This window comes from Monoraphidium neglectum (assembly GCF_000611645.1).
Source record: "Monoraphidium neglectum strain SAG 48.87 unplaced genomic scaffold scaffold00119, whole genome shotgun sequence".
Taxonomy (NCBI): domain Eukaryota; kingdom Viridiplantae; phylum Chlorophyta; class Chlorophyceae; order Sphaeropleales; family Selenastraceae; genus Monoraphidium; species Monoraphidium neglectum.
Window position 1 is genome coordinate 1 of NW_014013509.1, and position 24645 is coordinate 24645.

The window sequence follows — 24645 nt, forward strand, 5'->3', positions numbered from 1 at the left end:
AAACCCTGCAGCAGATTGTCTGTTCAGCCCTTGCCCCAAGCACAGGCAAGAGCTACTTGCTGCTTGAGGGGCAGGTGAAAACTGCGTCCGTGCCGAGCTCAGCACCCACAGCGTAAGCAAGCAGCGCAGCGACCGCGCCGCCCTGGGAGTGGCCTGTGAATGTCACCGACGACATTTTGCCACCGACTGCGGCGTTGGCCTGAAGCGCGCCGCGCACGTGCGGCCACAGCGCCTCAAACCCGCGCGTAAAGCCCGCGTGCGTCTCCCCAGGGAAGTTCGCAGTCGAGTTGCCAATGGAGAAAGGTTGCTTGGAGGTGCGGTTATACATGAAATCTGGTCAAGGAGGTCGAAGCCAAAGCAACGAGGTTGAGACCGTTGCATGTCACAATAGATAGAAGCATGGACAAGCAAAAGCTATGGTTTCTGCAAGATCAACCTCGTACATGGCGCTCATCTGCAAGCCCGCATTCTAGATGACAGCCCTTTCGACCAGCACGTCGGCCATCTGCCAGCGCCTGGTGAACGAGCCCTGTGCTTTGCCCAGCTGCTGGCGCTGGGGCCGCCCTGTGGAGCAAAGCCCTCTGTACTGCCACATGCACACGCGCTTCATCAGGCACGCCCATGTCTCACTTCGTGTCCATTCGAACTCGGTCATGCTTCCGCGGACGGCCACCACCAGCTGCCCTGAAGCCGCCTGCTGCAGTATCACCATGAGAGGGTAGGGCCGGCCGTTCTCCTCAGGGATGGTGTACACACCCTGGGAGAGGTCTTCAGCTTTGGGATCGCTGCCGACCGCCTGCCAGCCAGACGGAATGAGGTAGCCAGCACTGGCGCCACCAAATGGCCGAGAGCAAGGCCAAAAATGCTTGCTGCGCCGTCACAGGGAGCAAGGGCAGGCAAGTATGGAGGTTGATCAGAGAGGGGGGCAATGGCAGTGGACAGCGTGTTGTGCAACTCAGCTGGAGCGCGAAAGAGGTGGTCAAAAACTTGTGCCCAGTGCGTATCCCCCGTGACTGTGTCTCTTGGAAGGGCAACGGTGTAGATGGCGCATGCCGGGCTGAACTCATAGCGAGGGCGCCTCATGGCTCACATGTTGCGTTGCACCTGCCACAGCCAATTGTATGTGGCCCCTTCAACGGCCAGCATCTGTTGAAACTTTTTCATTTGGGAGGGGCTCAGGCCATCTGGATTGAATCGCACCGGGACGCCACCGTTGACTTTGGTCAACGGCTTTGGAGCGACAGCACCTACGTGCAGATGAAAGGAGTATCAGCGAGAGCGAGACAGGCGTAAGCAATTTGCATGATTATTGTATGTCGCCGCACCATCAACCTTGATGGGGACGCGTCACGAAAGCTGGACGATGCAGATAATTCGCATCATTTGTCTGCGGCTTGCTGATTTCGCTTCACCAGGCGGGCGTATCACTTCGACCAAGGCAGGTGTGCATGGGCACCACTCACGGGCGGCGCGCAGCGGCGCTGCCGCACATCAGTTTGGTCATTTCAGGGACGTTGAAGGTAGGTTAGCCCCTGCCCAGACTGGAAGCCTGCACATCTCGCACCGTCAGCCGCTTGTGCCGGGGGCTCCACCTGCTCGCCAAAGCCCGTGTCCCCGTAATCAGGGCAGGGGTCCTGCGGCAGGCCGATCAAGCCGCTGGCCAGCGTGTTGGCGAGCTCACAGGCCTCTGTGTTGTTGCGGGCGTTCATCGCACTGCGGGCGCGCCGCCGCATGCGCCCAGGTTGGGGCTTGATGAGCAGATTGCTGGATGTTGGCACGTGATCAGGTTTGATCCCTTTCTCCACGACGCCAGGGTCCAGCAAGCACGACCAAAAACCTGGTCAATGCTGCTTGCTGGGCACATCCCAACTCATTCCCTGAAGGCAACAAAAGCATTAGCCAGTGGCTCAGGTACTCACGACACAAAAGGGCAGATCCATTTCACTGGGACAGTGTTGCCAATCATCGCGCTCGCCACAAACTCATCCTGAGCCCCGACGCATCCCGCAGCAGCCAACAGCAGCAGGCTCCCCAGCAGAAGCGCACAGCCTGCTGGTGCCGCGCCGCCGCAAGGGGCGCTCCGTTGCGCCAGCTTCACCATTCTCTGATGGCTCAAAGCTTCAGACGGCTTGCTGCTCTTACGTCGTCAGTTCATGGCATTTTGGTGGCGCGGCCGGGGATTGGTGGTTGTCGGTGGGATGACTTGTGGCTCATGAGCACCCGGCGTGTGCTCCTTTGCTGCGCATGCCGCAGAGTGCCCAACGGTTGCGTGCAGCCGTACAGCTTATGAATTGCAACATATATGGACTCCCTCGCACCTCTACAGCCTCGCGGGCTCAAGCTGCGAGCCGCTGCCAAACGGGTAATTCCGCTCCAGCGGCTGTCGCACACAACTACAACGACTTTATATAGACAACGACAGTCAACGCGACAAGCAAATGAACATGAAATGATTCCCCAGGTGATGGCGGCTCGGAAGCCAGGGCGGCTGCCACATGCAGCCACAACCTCCCTGGTGACCAACCAACACCCACCCGTGGGTTTGGTGCACATGATGGCAAATGTTTCTTATGGAGCACATGATGCGCGCTTTTCTAAATTATCTTACACCTTGTGGTATTGCCACGCAGTTGCCGCCGCAGACGGTGAATTTCCAGTGTGAACTGTCCGGCTTGTTGGGCCATCTGCACAAAAGACTGACTTTCTCGCGTTTGTCAGTTGCTCAATAGGCTTGAGAGGAGGCTCTACCCCAAGTGCATCCCGTCCTGCATTTCAGACACGCACACCACCAAAGCTCTGTTGACCTGGTCCGTAGTCACTAGGTGGCACTGCACAAATGAGCAGGTGGCAACTGTACACATGCCATGCATTACGCAGGTGACAATACGTGTACTTGCATACCTCTCTTTCATTGATGCTCGAAGTCAATTGACGTGGTCCTTGTGCAGGTTGGATCGCCAGATCGCAATCACTGCCTTGACAACCCACAGCGTTTTTGTTTAGCAGTATATGTGACCAATAAACATGGCTACAGAGGAATTACCAGTGACCAGCACGAGCGGCCAGGAGGACGTGGAGCCGATCGTGGGGCTCAAGAACTGCAAGCTAGTTAGCCAGGGAGCTGAGGCGGTGAGTTGCATGAGACAACATGAACTCGCTGCCGGATGCAAGCTCACATGCACATGGTGGGAGGTCTCTCGGTTGCCGGTCATGTGCTGCTGCCGCTCGCATGCCGCCGCCGCCGCATTCCATGCCACGCGGCACCCTCTTGCAGCGCGTGTGGGAGACGACGTTCTGCGGGCAGCCATGCATCGTGAAGCAGCGGTTCAGCAAGAAGTACCGCCACCCCGCCCTCGACAAGAAGCTCACAGCCACGCGGCTCAAGCAGGTGAGACACCATGCCAGCCAATGCCACGTGGAGCGCGCCACAGCCGGCACATCGGTCCGCAACAAACATCCGCAATGTCGCAGCAGCGACTCGCAGAACATGCGTCGCTGGCGCCTCCCGCGGTGCCGCCGCCGCGGCAACCCCCGCCTCTTTGCTTCTGCCACCTCGCAGGAGGCCCGAAGCGTCCTGCGCGCACGCAAGGCGGGTGTGCCTACCCCGGTCCTATATTTCGTGGAGGTGGAGAGCGCCAGCATATATATGGAGCGCATCACAGGGCGGTCCATACGGCACCTGCTGGGGGACGGCCTGCTGGACGCGGCAGGTGAGCAGACACAAGCTTCCGAAAAAGCTCATGTGTGTATAAGTGTGCGCGATTGCGTACGCGCGCGCTCGTGTGCGTGTGTGTGTGTGTGTGTGTGTTGGGGGGGGGGGAGGGTGAATGTGGTATCATGGTTGTTAAAATGCAGCGGGACAGCTTCGCTTTGGTTGCAAGGTTGGATTTTGTTCGCCGGAAAGCAGCCACAGCTGAGACTGTCGGCAGTGTGCCATAAGTATGGTCAGGGGCGCTCTGGCGGAGACGAGCAGCTGTGAGGTTGCTGCTGATGGAGTGTGGCACCCCGCTGCAGCATGGGCGCGCTGCTGGGCTTGCCATAATAACTGAATTAAATTGCGCGGGTGAGGGGAATGGGCGGGCCAACAACACGCCCGTGTGCCCGAGGGGCCGTGGCTCCAGCAGACCGCTCGCGCCCAGGCCCCCACTGCTGCTCGCATTCCAACGCTGCCCCACTCGCGACTTCCACGACCTCCCCCGGGGCAGGCACCGCGCGGGTGATGGCGGAGGTGGGGCGGCTGCTGGCGCTGATGCATGACGGCGGCCTGATACACGGGGACCTGACAACAAGCAACATGCTTGTCAGGGAGGTGGGTGCTTGCTGCGGTGTGTAGTATTGGTTTTTGCATGAGGCGGTGGAGTGGTGTGCGTTTGCGTTGCGTCCGTGAGTGCGCACGCGCGCACGCGTGTGTGTGTGTGTGTGTGTGTGTGTGTGTGTGTGTGTGTGTGTGTGCGCGCGCGCGTGCGCACGCGCGCACGCATATGCATGCATGTGCGCGTGCACGCGCGCATGTGTGGGTGGGGGTGCGTGTGTGCAAGCACGTGTGCCACAATCTGCCACTGATGTTCCAGCCATTCCATGGACCCTGATTTGGCGCAGCCGCCCCCTCCTCTGACCTTCAACCACCACCCCCCCCCCCTGCATCGCTCACCTGGCCCGATGCCGTGTTTTCTTGCAGCCTAGCCCAGCCTGCCACCTCTCCTCTAAGTCAGCAGCTTTGGCCCATAGCAATCCTGTCACCATCCCTCTTCTGGTTGCCAAGCATCAAAACTGTTGCGACACGCATATTCTGCTTCAAAGCACCTCCAAGCAACTCGGGGCTTCCTGCAGTCAACAGGCAAAGCTGCAGCACGCTGCACCCACTGCTTCGCCTCGATCCGCATCCCGACCACAGTCTGACGGGGCCGTGGTAATGATTGACTTTGGCCTGAGCTACAACAGCAAGCTGCCAGAGGACAAGGGCGTCGACCTTTACGTCATGGAGCGCGCGCTGACGTCAGCACACTCCCAGCTGGAGGGGCTGGTGGGTCCCTGAGGGTGCTGTTTTGAGGGGGCACGTACAGGGCATGTGTCGGTGGTGGTGGAGAATGATTGTGGGCAGGGGGGGCCACAAGGCAAGGGGAGATGGCCAGCCCATCACGCGGCGACACGAGCAGCGACAACCATAGCGCCGCCTTCCTCGCCGAGGCTACTCGGGGCGTCCATGCTCGCCCGCCCACACCGCGCTTTGCTCAGCACCGTCTGATTCGGCGCCCACCGCAACAATCCCTCGCCTCACCGCACCGCCACCAACCTCTCGCCTTGTCCAGTTTGACCAAATCCTGGAGTCCTACAAGAAGCACTCGAAGCAGTGGTCGGCCACGTTCAACCGCTTCGCAGAAGGTGTGTGGGCTGGGCATGCGTTTGAATGCCCGGTCGGCAGGGGGTGCAGGTGGTCAGTGGGGGAGGGAACACAGCAATTGAGTGCGGGCATCGGCAATCCTTCGGAATGGTGGTATTCCGTTGCAACGTGCGTGGCGAAGCTGCGCGGGGACAGTAGGTCTTGCGTTGCTGAACAAGGCCTTTGAGTGCAAGGCCCCATGGCAACTCGGCCGTTGGGGGCTGGCCAGGGGCGGCTGGTGGAGGCGGCCAGCTGCAATCAGGAGCGGCGCCCGTGGTATGAGTCGCCGCTGAAATCGCGGCTGTTGACAGGCCCACAAATCTGGGCTGAATGGTTACAGCGCTCAGCTGCACATCCACTGACCCTGCATTGGCTCGCCCTGGTCCCAACCCGCCCCTCCTTTCCTTTCAGTGCGGCTGAGGGGCCGCAAGAGGACGATGGTGGGGTGAGGCGCGGCGGCGGCCACGCGTCATTGATGTTGCTTCCATCCAACTTTCTTTGATTTAAACCCAATCTTGTTGTCTGTGTTATCCTGCTGGAGAGCAGTCTGTTTTCGAAGGTGAGCAGTCTGTTTTCTTCAGGTGGACCCGCCCTTGCTGCAGCCCCAACTGTCTGTCGAAGCTGCAGCACACTCTCGTAACGCGTGTGTGCACCATGCAACGCCCAGGTAACACGTTCCCTTGATCATTACAGCACACTCATAAACTCAGCTGCTGGCTGGTGCGCATTGTGATGGGATGTGCCAACTAGGGCTGGCATCTGCGCACGGCTTCCAGTCAAGACATGCACGACACAGGCAGCGATGACTTGCATGGAATGTGAACACAAGCCGTTTGGCTGCCACGCGAAGGCTTGGTGCATGGTGTACTACAACATGCACCAGGTAAAAGCGGCTGGATGGTGAAGGGATTGACAGGAAGCATGCCAGGTGACTGGACTCAATTGCAGACCCCCAGTCGTACGGAAAGGGCGTGCAAGTAGCATGCAAAGTGGTGGACACCCACAGATTGCACACACGTCCACCAAACTACGTAACCATGTTGGAGCTATGTGGCCACGCCCAGCACAACGGAGTCAGCCAGTTGTTGGTCAACAAGGTGACATGTTGCACGAGACGAGTTGAAATTTGAAAGAACCCACGTAAACATTTTGCATCATCAATCCAGTGACACTTGGGGGCTGTGACACGAGGCCGAGGTGCACCATGGCAGAGCCTGCAACAGTATCCTGCACAGATTAATGCGCTGCAGCAAGCAGCACTCTGAACTCCAGACCTGCCACGTGGCCCACCAAGACAAAAAGTGCCGGCCTGTCTAACGGGGCCAACCGGTGAAGCCACCACCCAAAGAAATCAACTATACGAATGGGGTGGTCAGCCCCTGACAACCTCTTGAACAGCAACATCTCCTGTGCTGCTCCCGCTGCTTCAAAAGCAACATCCCCTGCACTGCTCTTGCCCGCAATTGCACGAACACCCGCAGCCGCCCCGCTGGCGCGCCGAACTCAGCCCCTCTCGCGCTTGCCGCCGCCTGCCCCGCGCCTGTCGCCGCCGCCGGCGGCGCGCCTCTTCCAGCGCGCGTCCCCCCTCGGCGGCTGCGGCGCCGGCCGGCCCGCCCTTGTGCGCGCGGCCTCGTCTTCCAGCAGCTGCGCCAGCGCCCGCATCTGCAGGCGGGTCTAGGTGCGAGTTGCGTGGCAAAACGGAGGCCGTCGCGTTGCGATTGTGGGTGTGCGATTGACGAGAGACAGGTACACCGGTGTGTCAGGAGAGCGGGCTGATTCCAGCAGGGACTCTCAAAGCTCATGCAGCCAGGCAGGGCCCACAGCAGCACACGCCCGGGGGGAAGAGGGGGAAGGGACTGCCTGAGCCGCCCCAAGTCATGTATAAAGGGAGGACCTGACGCCTCTCAAGAGGACAGGCAAACAGATTGCTTCGCCTGCTGCCGACCGCGTCTCTCGGGCCCCCAGAGGCCCCGCAGACGCGCGCACAACGCTCCCCCATAGTTGCAGCCTGCCGCTTCCGCACCCGAGGCGTGACGTGTTCGGCGGTCACTTCATCCCCAGGCAGAAGTGCCCCCAGCAGTTGTTCGTTTGAACGCTGCGACATGCTCTCGCTCGGCCGCTCTGCAGCCAACGGATCCGGCGGCAGCAGCTTCTCAGCAGCTGCCACCTCATCCTTCTCAGTCGCAGCTGCGGCTTGTGCTGGTCCTGCCGTGGACGCTTGGCCACCATCAATGCCTGGAAGCTGCTGAGCATCGCTGCCGCTCTGCCGCCGGCTGGCAGGCCTGCCGGCGCGCCTTCTGGGCGCAGCGGCTGCAGGCGCCGCGGCCGGCAGGCCCTTGACCTGGCAGTGTGCCTCTTCGGCATCCTCGCCCTCGCTGTAACTCTCCAGCCCAACCTCGACCTCACGATGCTGCCGCCGCCTCCCACGCCGCCCGGGTTCCAGCCCTGCTGCTGGTTGGTGCTGCGGCTGCAGCCCAATGACGCCCCCCTCACCTGTGTCCAGCCTGCCCCTCTCGGCGCGCCCAACTCCCACATCCCCCCATCCAGCACGGCCGCCGCCTCCTCCTCGTTACCTTCTGCATCCGCATCCCTCCTCCGTGCCTCAGGCCTGCCGCCGCCTCGCCTTCGCGTGGCGTGCCTGGTGCGGCGCTCCTTTCCAGAGGAGCCGGGAGCGGCGGCAAGCGCTCCGCCGCTGCCATCACCGCCGTCTCCGCCGCCCTTGCTGCCGGGGCCAGCGGCCTTCTGAGCGACCGCCCAGTCGCGCAGCTCGGCTGCAGATAGTGCGGCGGCGGCGGTGGCAGCGGCGCGGGGTTGTGAGGGTCCCGCGGCGCCCAAGAAGCGGCGCACCCGGCTGCAGGGCTGGGAAGAGAGCTGGATGACCTGGCGGCGAGGCTGGGGGAAGCTGCCCTCCGCCATCCTTTGAAGCTGGGGCTTGGGGGTCTGCAGTGTTGGTTGTTGAACGGTCGAGTGCAATTGTCAAGGCAAATTGATGGAAGCGCTCTGCTGGAGCTTTGTTGATATTCAAGTGTGATTGTTGCAGGTATGGGGATGGGGGATGTGCCAGGTGGTTGTGCCTTGAAGAAGGGGGTTGGAGGAGCAACTTGCAGGGATAAAGATGGAAAGCAGGTACTGACTAACGCTCTACTGAGAGTGCTCATGACACTGCTCAAGGTGCAGCATGCATGCATAGGGCCGAAACAAAGCAGGACATTGGCTTTCACAGGCACACCTGAATAATGTTTGCTCAGGGGAAAAAGTTTCAACACAGGCTGCAATTTGCAGCACCAGCAGTTGGTGGCCGCAGCCCTTGATTGACCCACCCCCGTCGTGCGTCCAAGGCGTGAGAGGCCGAGCCGGGCGATGACGTCATCATGGCTGGGGGGTGCGACACCGGTGACGGCTTGCTGCAGCGCTGCAGCGTCGTGGGGCGCCAGGCCCCAGTCTGTGAATGAGCATGGTGGCGTGCGCATGGGTAGACTCAAAAAGTGCAAGTGGGGGAGGGTCGGAGGAACATTGTGTGAGGGGGCAGCCAGGGCGAGCTGCCCTTGGGCAAAGAAGCACACAGCAACGGAGGGTACCCTCTGGCAAATAAAGGGGAGCAGCGGCAGAAACTTGAGGGAGCACACAGGCGATGACCCCATCAAAACGCGCACCGGGTCACAAACAAGCAGCAGACGCGCACTATCCACCCAACCCGCCGGCAGCGATGACGGACGGCAACTGGCTGCCCAGCGGCCGTTTGCCTTGGAACAACCAATTGAACCCTGCACACACGCACACAGCACTTATGCAGCTGCCAATTGCAGCTGTGAGCCCCAGGCACCTCGCACCTGTGTTGTTGAAAAAGACGTACATCTGCTGCGCTGCGCTGCGCGTGTCGCCGCCAGAACCCGTTATGACGTCATGGGCCACGCCCGCCCACTGGCAGGGGTGCATGTGGGGCTTCAGAAAGGTTGCGAGGCACACACACGGGCAGTGCACACGAGTGATCACAGCATGTTGCTGCAACAAACGCAGAAGCAACGCTGACTAGGCGCTCAGCAGAGTTTGTGCGCTCATCAGGGTGGAGGGGTGTTAGGGTCGATCAACAACACGTGCACGTAAGAAGAGCTGCGCAACCGTCGGAGTGACTCCACCGCAGCCGCTGCTGCGTTCACCTGCTGGATCTCTGCAGCAGTGTAACCGCTGGAGGGGCGGCAGTTCGCAATTGGTGTTTAGCCGCTAGCTAGTAAGTAAATGGCTGTCAGCCATTGAGAGCAACGGGCAGCTGCATAAGGTCCCCGGGACGGGCACTCTAGCTGTGCATTTGATCACAATCAAGGCAAGAGAACACAGGCAACAGATTGCATGTTGAGCCCAACAAATGGGGGCTGCGTGCTGCCATGGTAAACAGCCAGTCAACGTGAGTCAACCCCCTACAGCGCTGCTGCTGACCTGCAGTAGGTCTCCCAGTTGCCGTGCAGCCGCACGTACACCAATGCATCGCTCGTGTCGATCTGAGGGCGCATACATACACAACAGCCCCACCAAACCGCAGGCGGCAAAGTGTTGACTCATGACGGCATGCACAGCCAGGCGCATGATTCATCCGCCTGCCGGCCGCGCCGGTGGGTCGTTCCACCGGGCAAACACAGGTGGATGGGTGGTCGGGGATGCACAAGGATACGTATGCATCAGCACGACAGGGAGCTCGCACCGCGGCGGCTGCCCGCCCCGCGTCTCGCCCTGCTCACCCGGTGGAAGCAGTGCCATGAGCCCGGGGCCGCCTCTGAAATGCAGCAGGCGACGTTGTGGAGGCGCAGCAGCTCGTAGAATTCGTCGCAGTCCCGGGAGGGGTGACGGGGCTGCGGTGCGCATGCACATGCGCAAGTGCAGGGGTGCCGGCGCAACATCGGCTGTAAGCGGTCGGCGGGCAATGGGGCGCGCGAGGGCGTTGGTGATGCGCTGCGTTGTCTGCCACCCTGACTGCTGTCGGACTTTTGAGCTGCCAATGTGTGTAAACTCAAGCCCTCCTCATCACGACAAAGCATTACCTACCTTCTACGCAACAATGCCCACACCAAAGTTTGACGGCTGATGATGACCCATGGTTGCCCACCCAAGCGCGTGCCTCAGATGACGCAAGCACGCCTGCATACATGTACGAATGTGTGCACACCTCAAAAGCGTACTGGATGGGTGTGGAGGGGTCCACGCCAGCAGGCAGGGACGTCACCGCCTCGCGGCCCCGCTTCGACAGGTGCTGCGACACGTGGCGCAGCGTTGGGCAGGATGCCTGGGAAGGGCCAGTCGAGCCGGATCCAGTGCTTGCACACACGGCTGTCAGGTCCCTCGAGCGGCAGGCCAGCGGCCACCCAGGGATTGGGTGGTTCCAGATCCATTGCAAACTCCTATCGATGGGGCAGCTTCTGCATGATCCAAAACCTGAATTAACCAACAGGTGTGCCGCCCTCTACGATCGTCTACAGCAGTTTTGTTGGGCCTACACACGCACACGTGCGTGACCCCCAAATGGGCCCGCTTGCGCACCTGGTGGCTGCACCCCTCCGCCAGCTCAGCCGCCTGGCCCAGCGTCTTTGGCAGCAGCTCCAGAAACAGCGCGGCCCTCTGTGCGTTGAAGCGGAACTTGGGGTCCAGCTGCCACAGGATGGGGCCGAGCTTGTCCCCAAGCTCGAAGATGCCTGGCGATGATGAGCGTGTGTACGAGGTTACGCGTTTATACTTGCCGTGGATATGTATGTGTTGCAAGCAGCAATGTGTTGACAGAATTTCATGGTGTTTGGAAGGGTCGGTTGTTACTGGGCGGCCGGTCGCAGGGTATGCATGTTGGTCAAGGTCGCGGACAGATCTGGAAAGCTGGCGCAGCCAATGCGGCGTGCAGGGTATCCAACATGCGTCTCGCGCGGATCTGCATGTGAGGGCAAGAGCAGTGCTGCAACAACTGGGGCTTCGAGCGTGCGGGTGCGCTGCACAATATTTGTCATCGGAGCAGTGACGCGCGCGCTTGTCCCGTGCGCTGTACCCTGTGCATAGAATGTGGCCAGGGCCTGCTCCGCATTAAGCAGCTTTTTCTGACAACGTGTACGTACGCAAAGAGTGGTGGGCACAAGCGGGGGGAGATGTTCGAGCTTGAGGGGCTCAGTGAAATGAAAACAGGAAGCTGAGGGGTGGTGGGAGGTAGAGATGGGTGGCCGACGAGGGAGACATTAGCTTTGGTTGAGCTGGGGGCAGGACGGCAAGGCCCAGGAGTGATCGGCTACTCACGACCTCCCCTTGTGCTCCATGCCCCCTGGGCAGAGATGCACCTGCGGGCGTCCCGCAGCAGCGCCTTGCAAGCATCTGATCCCTTGACCTCACTCTGTCAAGACGCGTGACCCGCCCAGTTGAAGGCAGCAACACCACACCCCAAGCACCCATGTGCGTGGCAACCCTTAAAACGCGGCAGGATGATAGGTGCACCGGTCACGCTCATCAAAGCAATCACAGCAAGACCCCATTCGGCGCCCCCTCCACGTATGGCCCCACCGATAATGGCTAGAAAAGTCCACAGCCCCACCCACGCCTCACCCCAGCCAATCACCATGTGTGTGATGTACTTGTGGCCCTTGATGGCGATCTTGAAGCCGGGGGGCGTCGAGTCGCGCCACTCACGAACTGCCTTGGCGGTGACGGTGCCGTAGCTGACGTGTCCATCGAGGTCAATTGTGTTTTTTTTGGGGGGGGAGAGGGAAATAAAGGAGCGCCACAGCAGGGGCGGCATGAATGGGCGATGTTTGTACAGTCTTCCCCCGCTACAGCGAACCCATCGGGGGTCGGCGGCGCGTTCGCTATAGCCGGCTTGTTCGCTATCGCGAAAAGTGAAATTGGGCAGCTGCTGTTATTGGGGGTAGCGGCGGCGTTCGCTGTAGGCCGGGTTTTCGCTATGGCGGGGTTCGCTGTAGCGGGGGAACACTGTACGGCTAAGGGAGTCGAGGCGGAGAGCGACTAAGCGTACGTACGCCCAGCGCGGTCGCCGAGTGCCAACTCGCAGCTGCCCACCACACGGTCGCCAGCCTCGCCCAGCCGCGGCGGCGGGCACACGGACAAGCAGGGGCGCCTGGCGGGTTGGGAGGCTCGTGCCTCCCCAGTGAGCCCCCTGGCCCGCATACGCCCACACAGCGCGTTGCAGCCGCACTCCGCCCGCTCACAATGTGCCGTTGACGTCAAGTGTGTTGAAAACCGATGCGTACCACTCCAGTTCACGCTTCTTGGGCAGCACGTCTTGTGGTGTGTTGTGCATATTTGGGAGGGTTGATTGAGGCGGTGGTTGCCAGCAGGAACCAGGGGATCGAGTGTACTGGGGATTATTGGGTAAGTCATCATGACGGAGCAGAGCTTGCTTGTAATTTGGGTGCCATTTGTTGCCATGGCGCTTGCTATTTGTACTACTGCCACCAAAGCTGTGTCAGACAGCAGGTATGCGGCAACCCAGGAGCACACGGGTTCTGTCGCGTCACCACAGGACACAGGCAAGTCCTGCACAAGTTGGTGGGTCAATGGCAGGAGTGCTGGATATCAAATGGTGGGCGGGATAGGAGTGCGAGGGAGCTTAGCTCGAGGCTGCTGCAGTGGAAGCATACCTGGGTAGAACGGGGCGTCATCCAGGCAGCCCTCTCCCCGCCAGTACACTGCAGGGCAGGTGGGCAGGCCGGCATGTTGTGGCAACCAGATTGTATGCACGCCGCGCGCCAACAACAGGGTTCACATGCACGGGCGTATATCGACAGCTACCGGCGGCTTGACCGCCTGCAACTTGGCTGTTGCCAGCCGCGGCCACCCCTGCCCACGATGCGTGTTCCCGGACAACATTTATCACCAGAGCAACACTCACTGTAGCCCTGCCAGCCCGAGACGCCGCAGTAGAGGCCGTTGCGAGCCGCCGCCCAAGCCGCAGCCGAAAGCTCCGGCGCCATGACCAAATCGGACCCTCGTGCCCGCGCCGGCGAGACCGCCGTCAGGGCCTGTGAAGCCGCAGCACATTGCGGGCAAGTGGAGTAAGAGGTTATGAGTGTGGCAGAGTGGCGCGAGCATTGTGTGAAGTCCTGTTGTTCGGGAGCGCGGGGTGTGTGTGTGTGTCTCAGTGTCAGGCTGACTCCGTCAGCAAAGCGGCGCCCCCACTGCCACCATGGCGCGGCAGCGAGCGACCCAGGTTCGTGCAGGTGCATCAAACAACAGGAAAATCGCGCCTTAGGCAACCCCCAATCGTGGTGATGATGGGATCTAGGAGTGCTCACGGAACCTTGTATACATGTCATAACAGTGCGCACGGGCAAGCATACGTGATACAAAAGCTTTCATGGTATAAGACGCACTACTGAAAAGGTCAGGTTGGCTCACCGACACAGCAGTCTCGAAGGTGCCCGAAGCCAGGCCGGTCAGCGGACGCGCGCAGCAGCGGAGCGCGAGCGGCGCCTACCAGCGACACAGCACGGCGCTCATGACATTGTCTCAGAGCTGTTTTCCAAGGGACCTTGTTACAGATGAGATATATTCAGGCCGAATGGACAGCTATGCAACATCTACTGTGGCTCCATCGCGCTGGTAGTGTGCTGGGTGACGTCATCGGCCCCCTGGCACGCGCTTTCCGTGTTCACAACTCGTGAAGGGCGCTCGTTGGGGCACTGAACATGGTGTGCACAGTCATGCCACGCTGCCGCGAAATCTGCTGCACATGTGATCACAGCCGCTGCCAAGGTGATCGTCAACCCCGGCACCGCAAGCCGCGTGTTTACAAGGAGATTGCTGCCATGCCCAGGGCAAGCGTGCCTTGCTTTCAAGTCTGCTAAGGTGAGGTCCCTGGTGCGCATGGGCGCACAGCGAGGCAGCGGAAAGGGGTTCGCGGGGGGACCATCTCTGCATTAGGGGAAATCCGGGCTCAGAGCGGCAGCATGCATGTGCTCTGGGGGGCAAAAAGCACCCCTGTCGACCACAAACGGTGGCGGGAAAGGCGGCAAGCAGTGTCTGCGCGATGCAAGGGACACGACCACGGATCAATTTTTCCATTAGCTAGTCTTGGATCGTGCAGGTGCAAACGGTTGAATTCGCAGCCATGACAATAGCAGATTCCATTGCTTGTTTGTCGGCCATGATTATCTCCAAGCAATAGTGTGCTGTGGGAATTGGGCGGAGTGATGAGTGGCAACACGCGGTCAAACGCCTTGCGCTGCTGCCTCCTGCGCAATTTTGTAAGTGAACACACATGCGCATGGCCACGCCCACGCACCCAGCCATCGCTGCTACCGCATGATTCGCGCCTGAATTGAAGCACCTGTGCTAAATTGAGGCCTCTGGCCCAGGGTCGCCTTCGCTTGACCACCCCACAGCAGAGAGAGTCACATCAGACGAGAACAGATCAGATCAGGAGTACCATGCTTTGCAGATCCACATCGCGTGCTTCAGCCGTGCGGAACCGCCATAGAGGTTGTCAGTGGAAGGTGATTTTCGGGCGCGCCCGTGCACTGCGCTCCACTACCAGCCAGGAGCTCAAGGAATTTCCAGGCAATGAGCCATGGGTGCAGCCCCACCGAACTGGCGGCCTCCGCCGCAGCCGCGGCTGCACAACATGTGCAGGCGCATCGAGCGCCACCTCATCCGACGACCACAAATGTCCCGTCCCCACGGGGCTGCAGCACGGTGCCGGCAGGAAGCCCGACAGTCGGCGCGGCGCCGGCGGCTGCGGCGGGCGCCGCGGCGCCCGCGGCCACCACGGGCGCCGCGCCGCTTGGTGCCGCGACGGGCGGGCCCACTCGCAGTAGGTCCAGGACCGTGCAGCTGACAGGCCGCGGGTCCGGAGCGCCCCAAGCCCTGAAGATGTTGAGGCAAAGGGAAGAGCGGCTGGGTGCAGCATGCACACTGGTGCAGAGTTTTGCAAGGGTGTCAAGGACTTGCACGAACGCATGCGCGCGTACACACACATGCACACATGCGCACATATACAAACACACAATACACGCAATACATGCAAGCACGCGCACACACACACACACACACGCACACGCACACACACGCACACACACACATCCACATCCACATCCACATCCACACACACATTCATGCATGCACAGAAGCACAATCATGAGCCCCACCCCAGACCCAAAGCCACCAAAAGACACTCAATCCCTCTCACCTGAGCACGTCCTGCGAGGGATAAAGCCGCTTTGCGCTGTTGCGCGAGTCATACCTCCAAAGCCCAGGGCACCGAGGCGAGTCGCCAACCAGGGTCGCACCATCCGCCACCGGCGTCGCACCGGGCTTCATCACTGCCGCCGCTGTCGCTGCCGGTGCTGCCATCGCCGCCGGCTGCTGCTGCCGCCGCTGCCGCTGCCGCTGCCGTCCTGTGGCCGGGGCCGTCGTCGCCGTCGGCGTCGCGGCCCGCGTCGCTGCCGGCGTCGCCGCGGGCGCGGCACCACGCTTGACCGCCGCGGCAGCTGCTGGCTTCGCCGGAGCAGGCGAGGGCGAGGCAGCCGGCGACGGCGACGGGGACGGCTTGGGGCTGGGGGCAATTTCCTGGGTTCCTGGGCGGATGGGCGCTACGCGTGGGAAGCTGCTGGGCGGGATGCCTCCCGACAAGGAATTCGGCGCCGCAGTCGTGGCCGGCAGCGCCGGCAATGGCGCAGGTGCTGTGGGCTTGGGAGCCGACGCGACGGGCGGCGGGGCCGGCGCAGGCGCTGGCCCCGGCACGGGCGAGGCGGCGGGCACCGGCGCCGGCGCAGGTGCCGGCGTGGCGCCTGGCGGTGGCGGCGGTGAGGCCGGCGGCGGGGGCGGCGGCGGGGGTTTGGGGGATGCGCCGGGGACCGGCGAGATTGGGACGAGGCCCGGCACTGGGGCCGGCGTCGGCGGAACGGACGTATTTGCCGGCGGCACGGACGTATTCGCCGGCGGCGGCGGCGGCGGCGGCGGTGGCGGCGGCGCAGCGGCCGCGGGGGCGCCTGCAAAGGTTGGGCCGTCGAGCCAGGGCGCGGGGCCGGCGACCAGCTTCAGATTTGGGTGGCATCAGAGCATTCAGGAAGCAAAGACTTGCTTCATGCAAAGCGCTCCAAGTGGTTGCGCAATGCACAGCCAGGTGGTGCAGTCACAAGCATGCAGGGGTGCTCAAGAGCGATCAAAGCTGCTGCCCCAACTGTCCCCGGCCCGCCCACCGGGTGCTGGCGACGCGGCCGGCGGCGGGGGTGGTGGCGGCGGCCGCGGCGGGGTCGGCGGCGGCGACTGCGCCGCGATCTGGCGCAGCGCCCTCGTGCTCGCTGCGCCGGCGGACGCGCTGCCGCTCAGCGCCGCGGGGCGGCCGCTCGACAGGCTGCCGGTGTTTGGCCATGCCGCTCCGTCCGCTTGTGCCGCCGCTGCACATGAGGGAGTGCGTGTCGGCAGGGTGACACCTCTGAATGATACGTCAAGGTCCCCTGAACCCTCCGCAAATTTCTGCCAGGTGCAAGCTGCGTGCCTCGGCGCTCAGCAAGGCCCATGAGTGCCCCTCTGCAAGCGGCATGATGGCATCTCCATCGACCCACGCCACGGTATCGTGGCAGCCTCTTTGGCCCCCACCCGCCCACGCCCACATCCCCCAATCAACGCCAGGCTGGTGGCCCGATTGCATTTTTGTGGTCGCGGGCGGCGTCAATCCGCATGCGCCGGGGTGCTCATTGTGCCAGACGCAGCGAGGGCGGCGCTCGCCCCAGTGCAGGCGCATGTTGGCACTTGGAGCCCAGTGTGCCGTTGCGCACCTCCTGCAAAGGCAATAGACGCCACGAAAACTATTGCTGCCAACATCCTGGTACCGCAGGTCGCGTTCACGCCCGAAGAAACGAACGCGGCTGCCATCTCGTTCATTATCATGGGTTCATGGTGACGGGTGATTCGCTGTGTACAACAGCGCCGTGGATATCATTCTCCCCCTACTGCCAAGGCGTTCAGCCTTGGCCGCTGCAGCGAGCGCAATGGCAGGTGCCCTCCGGTGCCGCCGACGCCGTGAAAGTGACGCACGTTATCAAACAACCCACAACGCTGGTCCCAGAGATACGGATGCTGATTAGAATTATCTCATAGCACATAGCTTACTGTAGACGCATAGCCCGCATGGTTCGAGCCCTGCAGTCCCAGCGCGCAAGGGTGTGTGCTGTGTGGCTCAGTGACTGGCAAGTCCTGGCAACGCACCTCTTTGCCGCACCCGCACGGCACGCGCTGATCCGTTCCAGCGTAACTTTGAAGTTGTAGCCTATGTCACATCTCCAGTGCCGCGCCTCATGTGTTACCATACGCACTGAAGCCGTGATGAAAAGCTCGCGTGCGCAGCTGCAGCAGCGGCAGCCGCGCAGCACCAGCTGTACGGCATGCCGGATGGGGCATTCAACAGGGCACAGACAAGCACATTGCACAGCCGCGGGGGACAAAGACCATGTCACAGGGCAAGGCTATGGTGCACCAGGGCAAGGAGGTTGGGCGGGAGGGGGGCCCCATGCCAGGGCAGCGGCGGGGCCAAGCAGGGGGCGCAGCACACGTCACAAAGCCACAAAGAGGCGTTCCAAGGGGCAAGCTGCGGCTCGCGTGACGCTAGAGCCGCGGCAGCGGCGGCATTGGGTCTTGAGTTTCAAGAAGGAATGCTGTCATCTCAAAGCAGTAGGCGCCGCGAGATGAGTAGATTTAGTAAGAGTAGGAGATCTAGGAATTACGCCGAGTCAGGCCTGCGCGGCGCTGTCGGTTGGCGCACAGGCAAACTGTGGCCGCACGCCGCGCCGAGCGCCTGGCGAACGGGTGCCCTTGTTTAAGGTCGGTGCAGGCCCAGTGTCCCCGTGCAGCCAAGGATTGGTGTATGGGAACTCCGTAAGCCACAGCATTGGCGCACACAGCACACGTGCCCCAACCAGTACACGCTTCGCTTGAGGCGAGCGTTGGCTGCGTGTGATGTCAACCCTCAGGGCGCCTCCCCATGGCGCTCGTAAAAAAACGCCATGCCTCAATTAATGCGCGCGCCCGTGCTGCCTGCAGGTCGCAACAGGCCGCAATCAATGGCCCGAAACACAGGCGCGAATCGACATTCTGATATCACGTACCCAACAGATGCCACACCTGCTCGCAGTAAAGGTAACAAAAGTCGCTACGCCGTCGCGCGCCTGCGCCTGGGCTGCCGCAAGAGCACGGTGCCACTCAGGCGAGGGCCCCCAACAGGCAGCCCCCAGTGCCCGGCTCAGCTGCCCTCATGTAGCATCCTCCTGGTGTGCCGCCTCCGCCGCCTCCGCCGCCGCTGCCGCCGCCGCCTTTGCCCAGCGGCCGGCGGCTGCGCCGCCGCCGCGGCGGGCGCGGCTGGGTCTTTTACGAGAGGCAGCAGCGCAGACTTCAGAGCGGCTGCCGGGTCCGCCGCAACCTGGGCCGGCGCCAAGGGCGCCGCTGCCGCGGCGGCGGGGTCTAGATAATTGAGGGGCTCGCCAGTCGCGAGCAGGGACAGCACGTTGCAGCTGACAACTTTGGGCTCTGGTGCGCCCCAGGACCTGCGCCGTGGCAATGGGTGGGGGGTCGGGTGACTGTTGGTGGGATCGGCGCAAGCATTTTGGTAGTGGATGCCATGAGACCATGAGAAAAGGGTGGAAGCATGCGCAGTTTATATAATCAACGTTTGCCTGCGCGCCCCATGGGATGCGCTGCATGAGGGCCCCGAGGGAGAAGCCCAAAAACCACGCCGTCAGGGCATGACAAGCCGTCGCCGGTGGTGCTGCGCCACGTGCTGCGCGCTCCATTCCGCAGAGCGTTTGACAGCCTGCCACCTTCCCTCCCCCTCGAACGCACGCTCACACATACACACACAGCACAAAACAAATACACACACATACACAGATACATACATACACACCTCAGGATGTCTTGCGAGGGGTACAGCTGTTTGACGCCACGCACTGCGTCATACCGCCACAGCCCCGGGCAGACTGGCGCGTCTCCCACGAGCGTCGCGCCGTTGGGCACAGGTATGGCGCCGCTGATCAGGGCCGCAGTCGGCGCGGCCGGCGCGATGGGCCCGCCGACTCCTGGCGCGGGGCTCCTGCGCCGCCTGCGGGCCGCCGCTGTGCTGTTCCTGGCCACCCTCGGCCTGCGCTTGGGCTTCGGCGACGGCGACGGCGGGACGCCGCCGGCGGCGCCGGCGGCGGCCTGGCGGGCCAGCGTGGCCTCCAGCGTCGGCACCGGCCCGGCGGGCAGGACGGGCGCGACGGGCGCGACGGGCGCGACGGGCGCGACGGGCGCCGGCTGCGGCAGCGGCGGCGGGTCGTCCTGGGGTGTTGGCAGCAGCGGCTCGCTGCTCGCCTTCACAAAATCAGACGACGGCGAGCGGGACGGCGGCGGCGGCTTCGTCGGCGCCACCAGCCCCGGCGGCAGCGGGGCCGGCGTGGTCGGCGCGACCGGCAGGATCGGGGGCGAGCCGGACGCGTTTGGGGGCGCAGGCACGCCCATCGCCAGGGGTGCGCCCTGCGGCGGCGGGGTCGCCGGCCGGGCGGCTGTGCCATTCAAAGCTGCGTAGCCGGGTCTGACTGCAGGGTTGATCGCGGGGGAGGGACGGCGGAGGGGAGAGGGCAGCTCGTCAGGGATTGTCAGGAAGCGCGGCGAGCAACCGAACAGGCGTGAAGTTCGCGTGGGAACTCAAGCGCTGACATCAGCACGCCCACCCCAGCCGTCCGTGCCTGCTGCGGCCGACTCGAGTGCAAAAGCCGGACGCATTCACTCCCCTGTCCTTCCCCCTGCACACCTTCCATGGGAGGGCCGCTGGGTATATTGTTCTGGAGCTCATCGCACTTGAGCACGGTCGGGGTGGCGTGCGGCGCCCACGAGTCGTACACCGTCTGAGAGTCGTAACGCCTGCAGGGCGCGGCCGAACATGATTCGAATCAACTTGGCGCGGGGATCAGGCTGTGCGGGGACCCGTCGCTCGGACGGGCACAGGCAGCTGCTTCCGTGCCTGCCCTGCTCGAGCCGCTGCTGCTTTGCCAGTGATGCTGGCGAGGGGCCGCGCCTGCTCGCCCGCACCTCTTGACGCCGCCCATCCACCGCCACACGGCGTCGCATTGCTTCAGGTCGAGCGTGCAGCCGCACACCAGCTCTGTGCCCTCGGGGAAATCTGCGCGGCGTATGCGAGGGCGGGTGAGGGCGCTGTTTGTGGCGTGTGCAGCGGGGCCTTCCTCACAGCGTTCCCCCCTCGTGACCCCAGTGGAGCTGCGGAGGGGTACGCCCTGCTTGCGCTGCTTTGCTATGCCTGTATAACGGACAACAGAGATGGGTACTACCCTGCGAGAGCTGACGGGCTCATGTGTGGAGGCAGGTGACATGTTCACGGCTGGTTCGCGGTTGCCGCGCACCTGGCGCCGCATGCGCCACGGCCGCCGCAAGCAGCAGCCAAAGATGCCAGGCACGCATCTGCGATAACCTGGGGAAATTATGAGGAGTTCTGTGTAGTATACGCGAGAGCTTCACTGTGGCATGCGTGTGGCCAGCTGCTGCCAACGACACTTTTATAACATATTCACCCTCGATTCACCTTTCCTTGACGCCGTCGAGCCGGGTAGACAGCGACCAACGCTGTGACCGCGCGCTGGCCGGACCTCTCCCAGTTTTGTGTAGAAACGGGTGCGCGGCCCGTGAAAAGAAGGCAAAGTGCTTTATAACGTGTTATCGTGCCATTTGACCGCCAAGGGGTCACGCCGACAGCCCGCGTGCGTGGCTCCGCATCGTCGATGATTGATGGGGGACTCTACGGAGAGGCTGGGTACAAGTCAAATGTTGGCGCAGCACATGTCACATCAATAGAGGAAGGCCAGCTTGCAGTTTGCACTGCGGCCTCGTGCCTCGCGTGCGCCTGTGCAAGCAGCTGCTTTGCTTCGGTGCCGACAGCCTGCAGGCACTAGTGTGCCCTGTGCCGGCCACCTGTTTTGGGTACCCGTCGGGGCTCTGCTGCCCATGTGTGCCCATGACTCCCGCATTAATGCATACAAATGGGATCGTGCTCATGCGGTATTCATTGCGATGAGGCAGGCGGCTGTTGGTGTTCCCGTTGACAGCTGCTCTCACGCTCTGCCAAACAGATTGCTGAGGGAGTGGCCCAACTTCCCCAGACCACCGAGACCTTGTCGCAAGACCTGCTGCAGAGCATGGTCTTTGCATGACGTGGTGTGTGTCGCTGCGCCCCAATCACCACTGCGATGCGTATCGCGGGACTCGGCAGTCGAGGCTACCGCATGTGATCAATTACACCCCAACCTGACTATTGTCCAACGTAACAAGTGGATGTTTGCCGTGCATGCCTGTTCATTGATGAAGCGATGCCACCCGTCACTAAATCAATTCAGCTTGTCAAGTGGATGGCTGCGTCTGGGTCCGAGTCTGCTGCTGCTGCTGCTGCTGCCCGCTCGAGCTGCCAAGCGCCAGTGCGCCCGCTCCCGGCCCGCTGCCTGCAGCCCCCACCGCCGCTGGTTCCAACACAACTGCACCCCCGACAGCGGATGATGTCACCGATGCCACCTGGCTTGCAGCCGTCGCCCCCGCTGCCCCCGCCAGCCCCCCAACGCACGGGCACAGCCGGCGCATGTGCTGCTGGCTCGACGAACAGCTAAACCCCGCAGACGCCGCGCCCGGCGTTGCCGCCGCCGCGTCCGCTGCCGCCGCCGCCGCCGCCGAAAGACTGCGCGCCTGCCCGCCAGCCCCGCGGCCGGCGACGCAGAGCGCCGGCCGGTCGGCTTTTGGCGCATCGCCATCTGCATAGTACGGCATCACCCCCACCCGGGGCTCCTCCACGCAGCCCGCCTCGCAGGCCGCGCTCTCCCGCAGCCGGTCGCAGCTGTCCAGCAGGGCCAAGTGGCGCGGGGAGCACGCGCGGCCGTGGCGCTCGCAGGTGGCGTCGCAGGACGACCCCGGAGCGCCCAGCGCGACAGCCACGCCCGCCAGGGCGCCCGGCGGTAGCGGCGGTGACAGCTGCAGGCACGGAGGGGGCGGGAAGGGGGGACAGTCGGGGCCGAAGGGCGTCGGGGCCGGGCGGCCGTACGGGGTTCTGCTTGCGCTGCAGCGCCGGCTCTCTCCAGTATGGCTCCAACGCCTCTCCAACGCCTCTCCCGTGCCCCCATGCCGCACACGCTCCCCACACCCAGACAGCCCCGCCGGCGCTACCCCTGAGCCCCGCCACCCTGGGCCCTGCTGGCGCCCGCGCACCCACCATCGGCTTCCCGAGCTTGGAGAAGCAGTGGTGGCGCGGCGAGATGTAAGCGTTCTCGTGGGCGGTCGAGTAGCGGTGCGTGCGGCAGACGGCGGCGCACAGCTCAAACTCGGATTGCCACGTGCCAGAGGCCTTCTTGCCCGGCACGCGGAAGACCTGCGGGCGAGGGTCGCCGCGGTGTAAGGCACACATGCTGGTGGGTGGCAACCACACTGCATGAGGAGCTTTGCATTGGGACACAAATGGGATGCCGGCACTCGAAAACCACGTTGAAACACGCTAATGCGTACTTTTTGACACACAGCACGTGGTGGTGTTGCTGAAGCCAAGCGCCAGCTGCTGCAGCACCCGCTCCACCCCTCCCCACACGCAAGATGCGTGGCGGCGGCGCGCGCCTCCCACCTCTGGCAGCCTCTCCTTGGCGCCGTGGCCGGGCTCGAGGCAGCACGAGACGCAGGACTCGTAGCCCGCGCAGCAGCGGTCCCGCAGGTCGCACCTGCTCACAGCGTGCCGAGGTGGCGCGGGAATCGTAAGCTCAAACCTCTTTCTTGACAGTATCATCAAATAACGACGGGCTACCATATCACAAAATCTAGTTGTACGGTGTGAGAAGGACCCGCATCGCTCGAGCAACAACCCACGGCGGGTGCTGCGCCTCTACCCTTCCCTCCAGCACCATCGCCCCGCTCACGTGCCGCAGGAGTGCTTAGCGCCAGTACGGCAGCAGCCTGTTTTGTGGTTGAGGTCCGACGCCTTGCACAGCAAGCCGCGGTCATCGGTAAACTCGTGGCTGCACGCGGGCAGTTGAACGGGCAGCCCAAAGGGGATGTTGGGCGGCAGGAAGGGTCAAGCTGTTGACGAGTTGCGTGTCGTGTACGCGGGTTGCGTGAACATCCAAGGCAGTGAGCGCCAGACGCCGTGCAGGCGAGGTTACGCCGCATCAGTGAAGGTATGAGGGGCAGGGCGTGTTGGCGCATGGCGCGGCCGCCCGCTACGCTCGGGGTTCTCACGGCCCAAGGAGCGTGTTGCGGCACGTCAACCCCAGGCTGCCTCCCGGCAGAGGCCTGCACGCGCAGGGGCGGCGAGCCAACGAGAGATGTGTGTGCAGGGTTGCTGCTCTTGGGGCTGCCGCAGTGCAAGCGCGCTTTTCACCTGGCGCAAGCACGCTGCCACGGCGCAGCTGCAGTGGACGAGGGATGGCGACGGAGGGCTGGGCTGTTGCCTGCCATCGCACACAGCGCCTGGAACCACTGCCAGCCGCTTCCATATGCATGATCGCATGCAGTCTCACCTCAGCAGCAAGCGCCTGCCGTGCTCGGACTGTGCCGCCTGCGCTGCGGCAAGCAGCAGCAGCAGCACGAGCACCGGCCCGCGCTGCGCCCTCGGCACTACCATGCCGGAACGTCGCTGCTTCCCGCAGCCCGCAGTAAAACAAGGTTTGTTTGTCGAAGCTGTACAAGACTCTACAGTGGTTGTCGAGGCCCGCCCGCGTCTCACTGGGACGCTCCTGACCTTCACGGGCTCATATGCAGCCACAACTTCCCACAAAATAATACTGTAGCGACTGGGTGAGATTCTCAACCAACGAATCCTCACAAAAAATCGCCCCTGATGTGTAGACACGGGCAGGCGGAGCATTCAACCAGCAGGACGCACGGCACAGACCGGCCTTTTGGGAAGAGAGTCTTGCCGTGAACACGAGATAACTATCAAATAACCTGCACATATCATATGTTGCGTACTGCAGCAATTTTTTGAAGCTTCAATTTTCTCCGCCTCATCTCGTGTGGGTGGTGGGCACAAAGCTACATAAAAGAAAGGTGAATAATCTGAAATAGATTCCACCGACACCTTGACAATCGGTGGTGCTGGCGGCCCTTGAGGCACCAGGGCGTGATACACCGGGAATGGCGAAGGCAATTGTCCAGAGCAATGCGCAAAGCGCGTACTTGTAACGCGCATCATTCTCAATCCCGCGCAGTAGCCTTCATGCGGTTTGTGCGCACCACAGCGGGGCGCGATGCTGCGCGTGGCTGCTGCAACGGCGCGC

General features: G+C 62.7%; 4 protein-coding genes across 4 annotated transcripts; 2 read left to right on the plus strand and 2 right to left on the minus strand.

The window, feature by feature from the left end:
* Positions 1-3024: 3024 nt before the first annotated feature.
* On the plus strand, positions 3025-6064 carry MNEG_1227 (TP53 regulating kinase; the record flags this gene model as incomplete). The annotated part of the gene is made up of 7 exons (XM_014050283.1): positions 3025-3129; positions 3275-3388; positions 3560-3710; positions 4206-4309; positions 4895-5023; positions 5310-5382; positions 6048-6064. The coding sequence occupies 7 exons, from the start codon at positions 3025-3027 to the stop codon at positions 6062-6064; spliced, it is 693 nt and encodes a 230-aa protein (XP_013905737.1).
* Positions 6065-9795: 3731 nt separating this feature from the next.
* MNEG_1228 (hypothetical protein) lies at positions 9796-12140 on the minus strand (the record flags this gene model as incomplete). Its single annotated transcript, XM_014050284.1, has 5 exons — positions 9796-9876; positions 10114-10224; positions 10539-10655; positions 10910-11061; positions 11948-12140. The coding sequence occupies 5 exons, from the start codon at positions 12138-12140 to the stop codon at positions 9796-9798; spliced, it is 654 nt and encodes a 217-aa protein (XP_013905738.1).
* Positions 12141-19412: 7272 nt separating this feature from the next.
* Positions 19413-19916, plus strand: MNEG_1229 (hypothetical protein; the record flags this gene model as incomplete). Its single annotated transcript, XM_014050285.1, has 1 exon — positions 19413-19916. The coding sequence occupies one exon, from the start codon at positions 19413-19415 to the stop codon at positions 19914-19916; it is 504 nt and encodes a 167-aa protein (XP_013905739.1).
* Positions 19917-20280: 364 nt separating this feature from the next.
* Positions 20281-23990, minus strand: MNEG_1230 (putative UPF0454 protein C12orf49lags:Precursor; the record flags this gene model as incomplete). The annotated part of the gene is made up of 9 exons (XM_014050286.1): positions 20281-20302; positions 20420-20510; positions 20749-20806; positions 22166-22357; positions 22596-22751; positions 22998-23091; positions 23287-23385; positions 23606-23659; positions 23887-23990. 9 exons carry the CDS (start codon positions 23988-23990, stop codon positions 20281-20283), a joined length of 870 nt encoding a protein of 289 aa, XP_013905740.1.
* Positions 23991-24645: the final 655 nt, after the last annotated feature.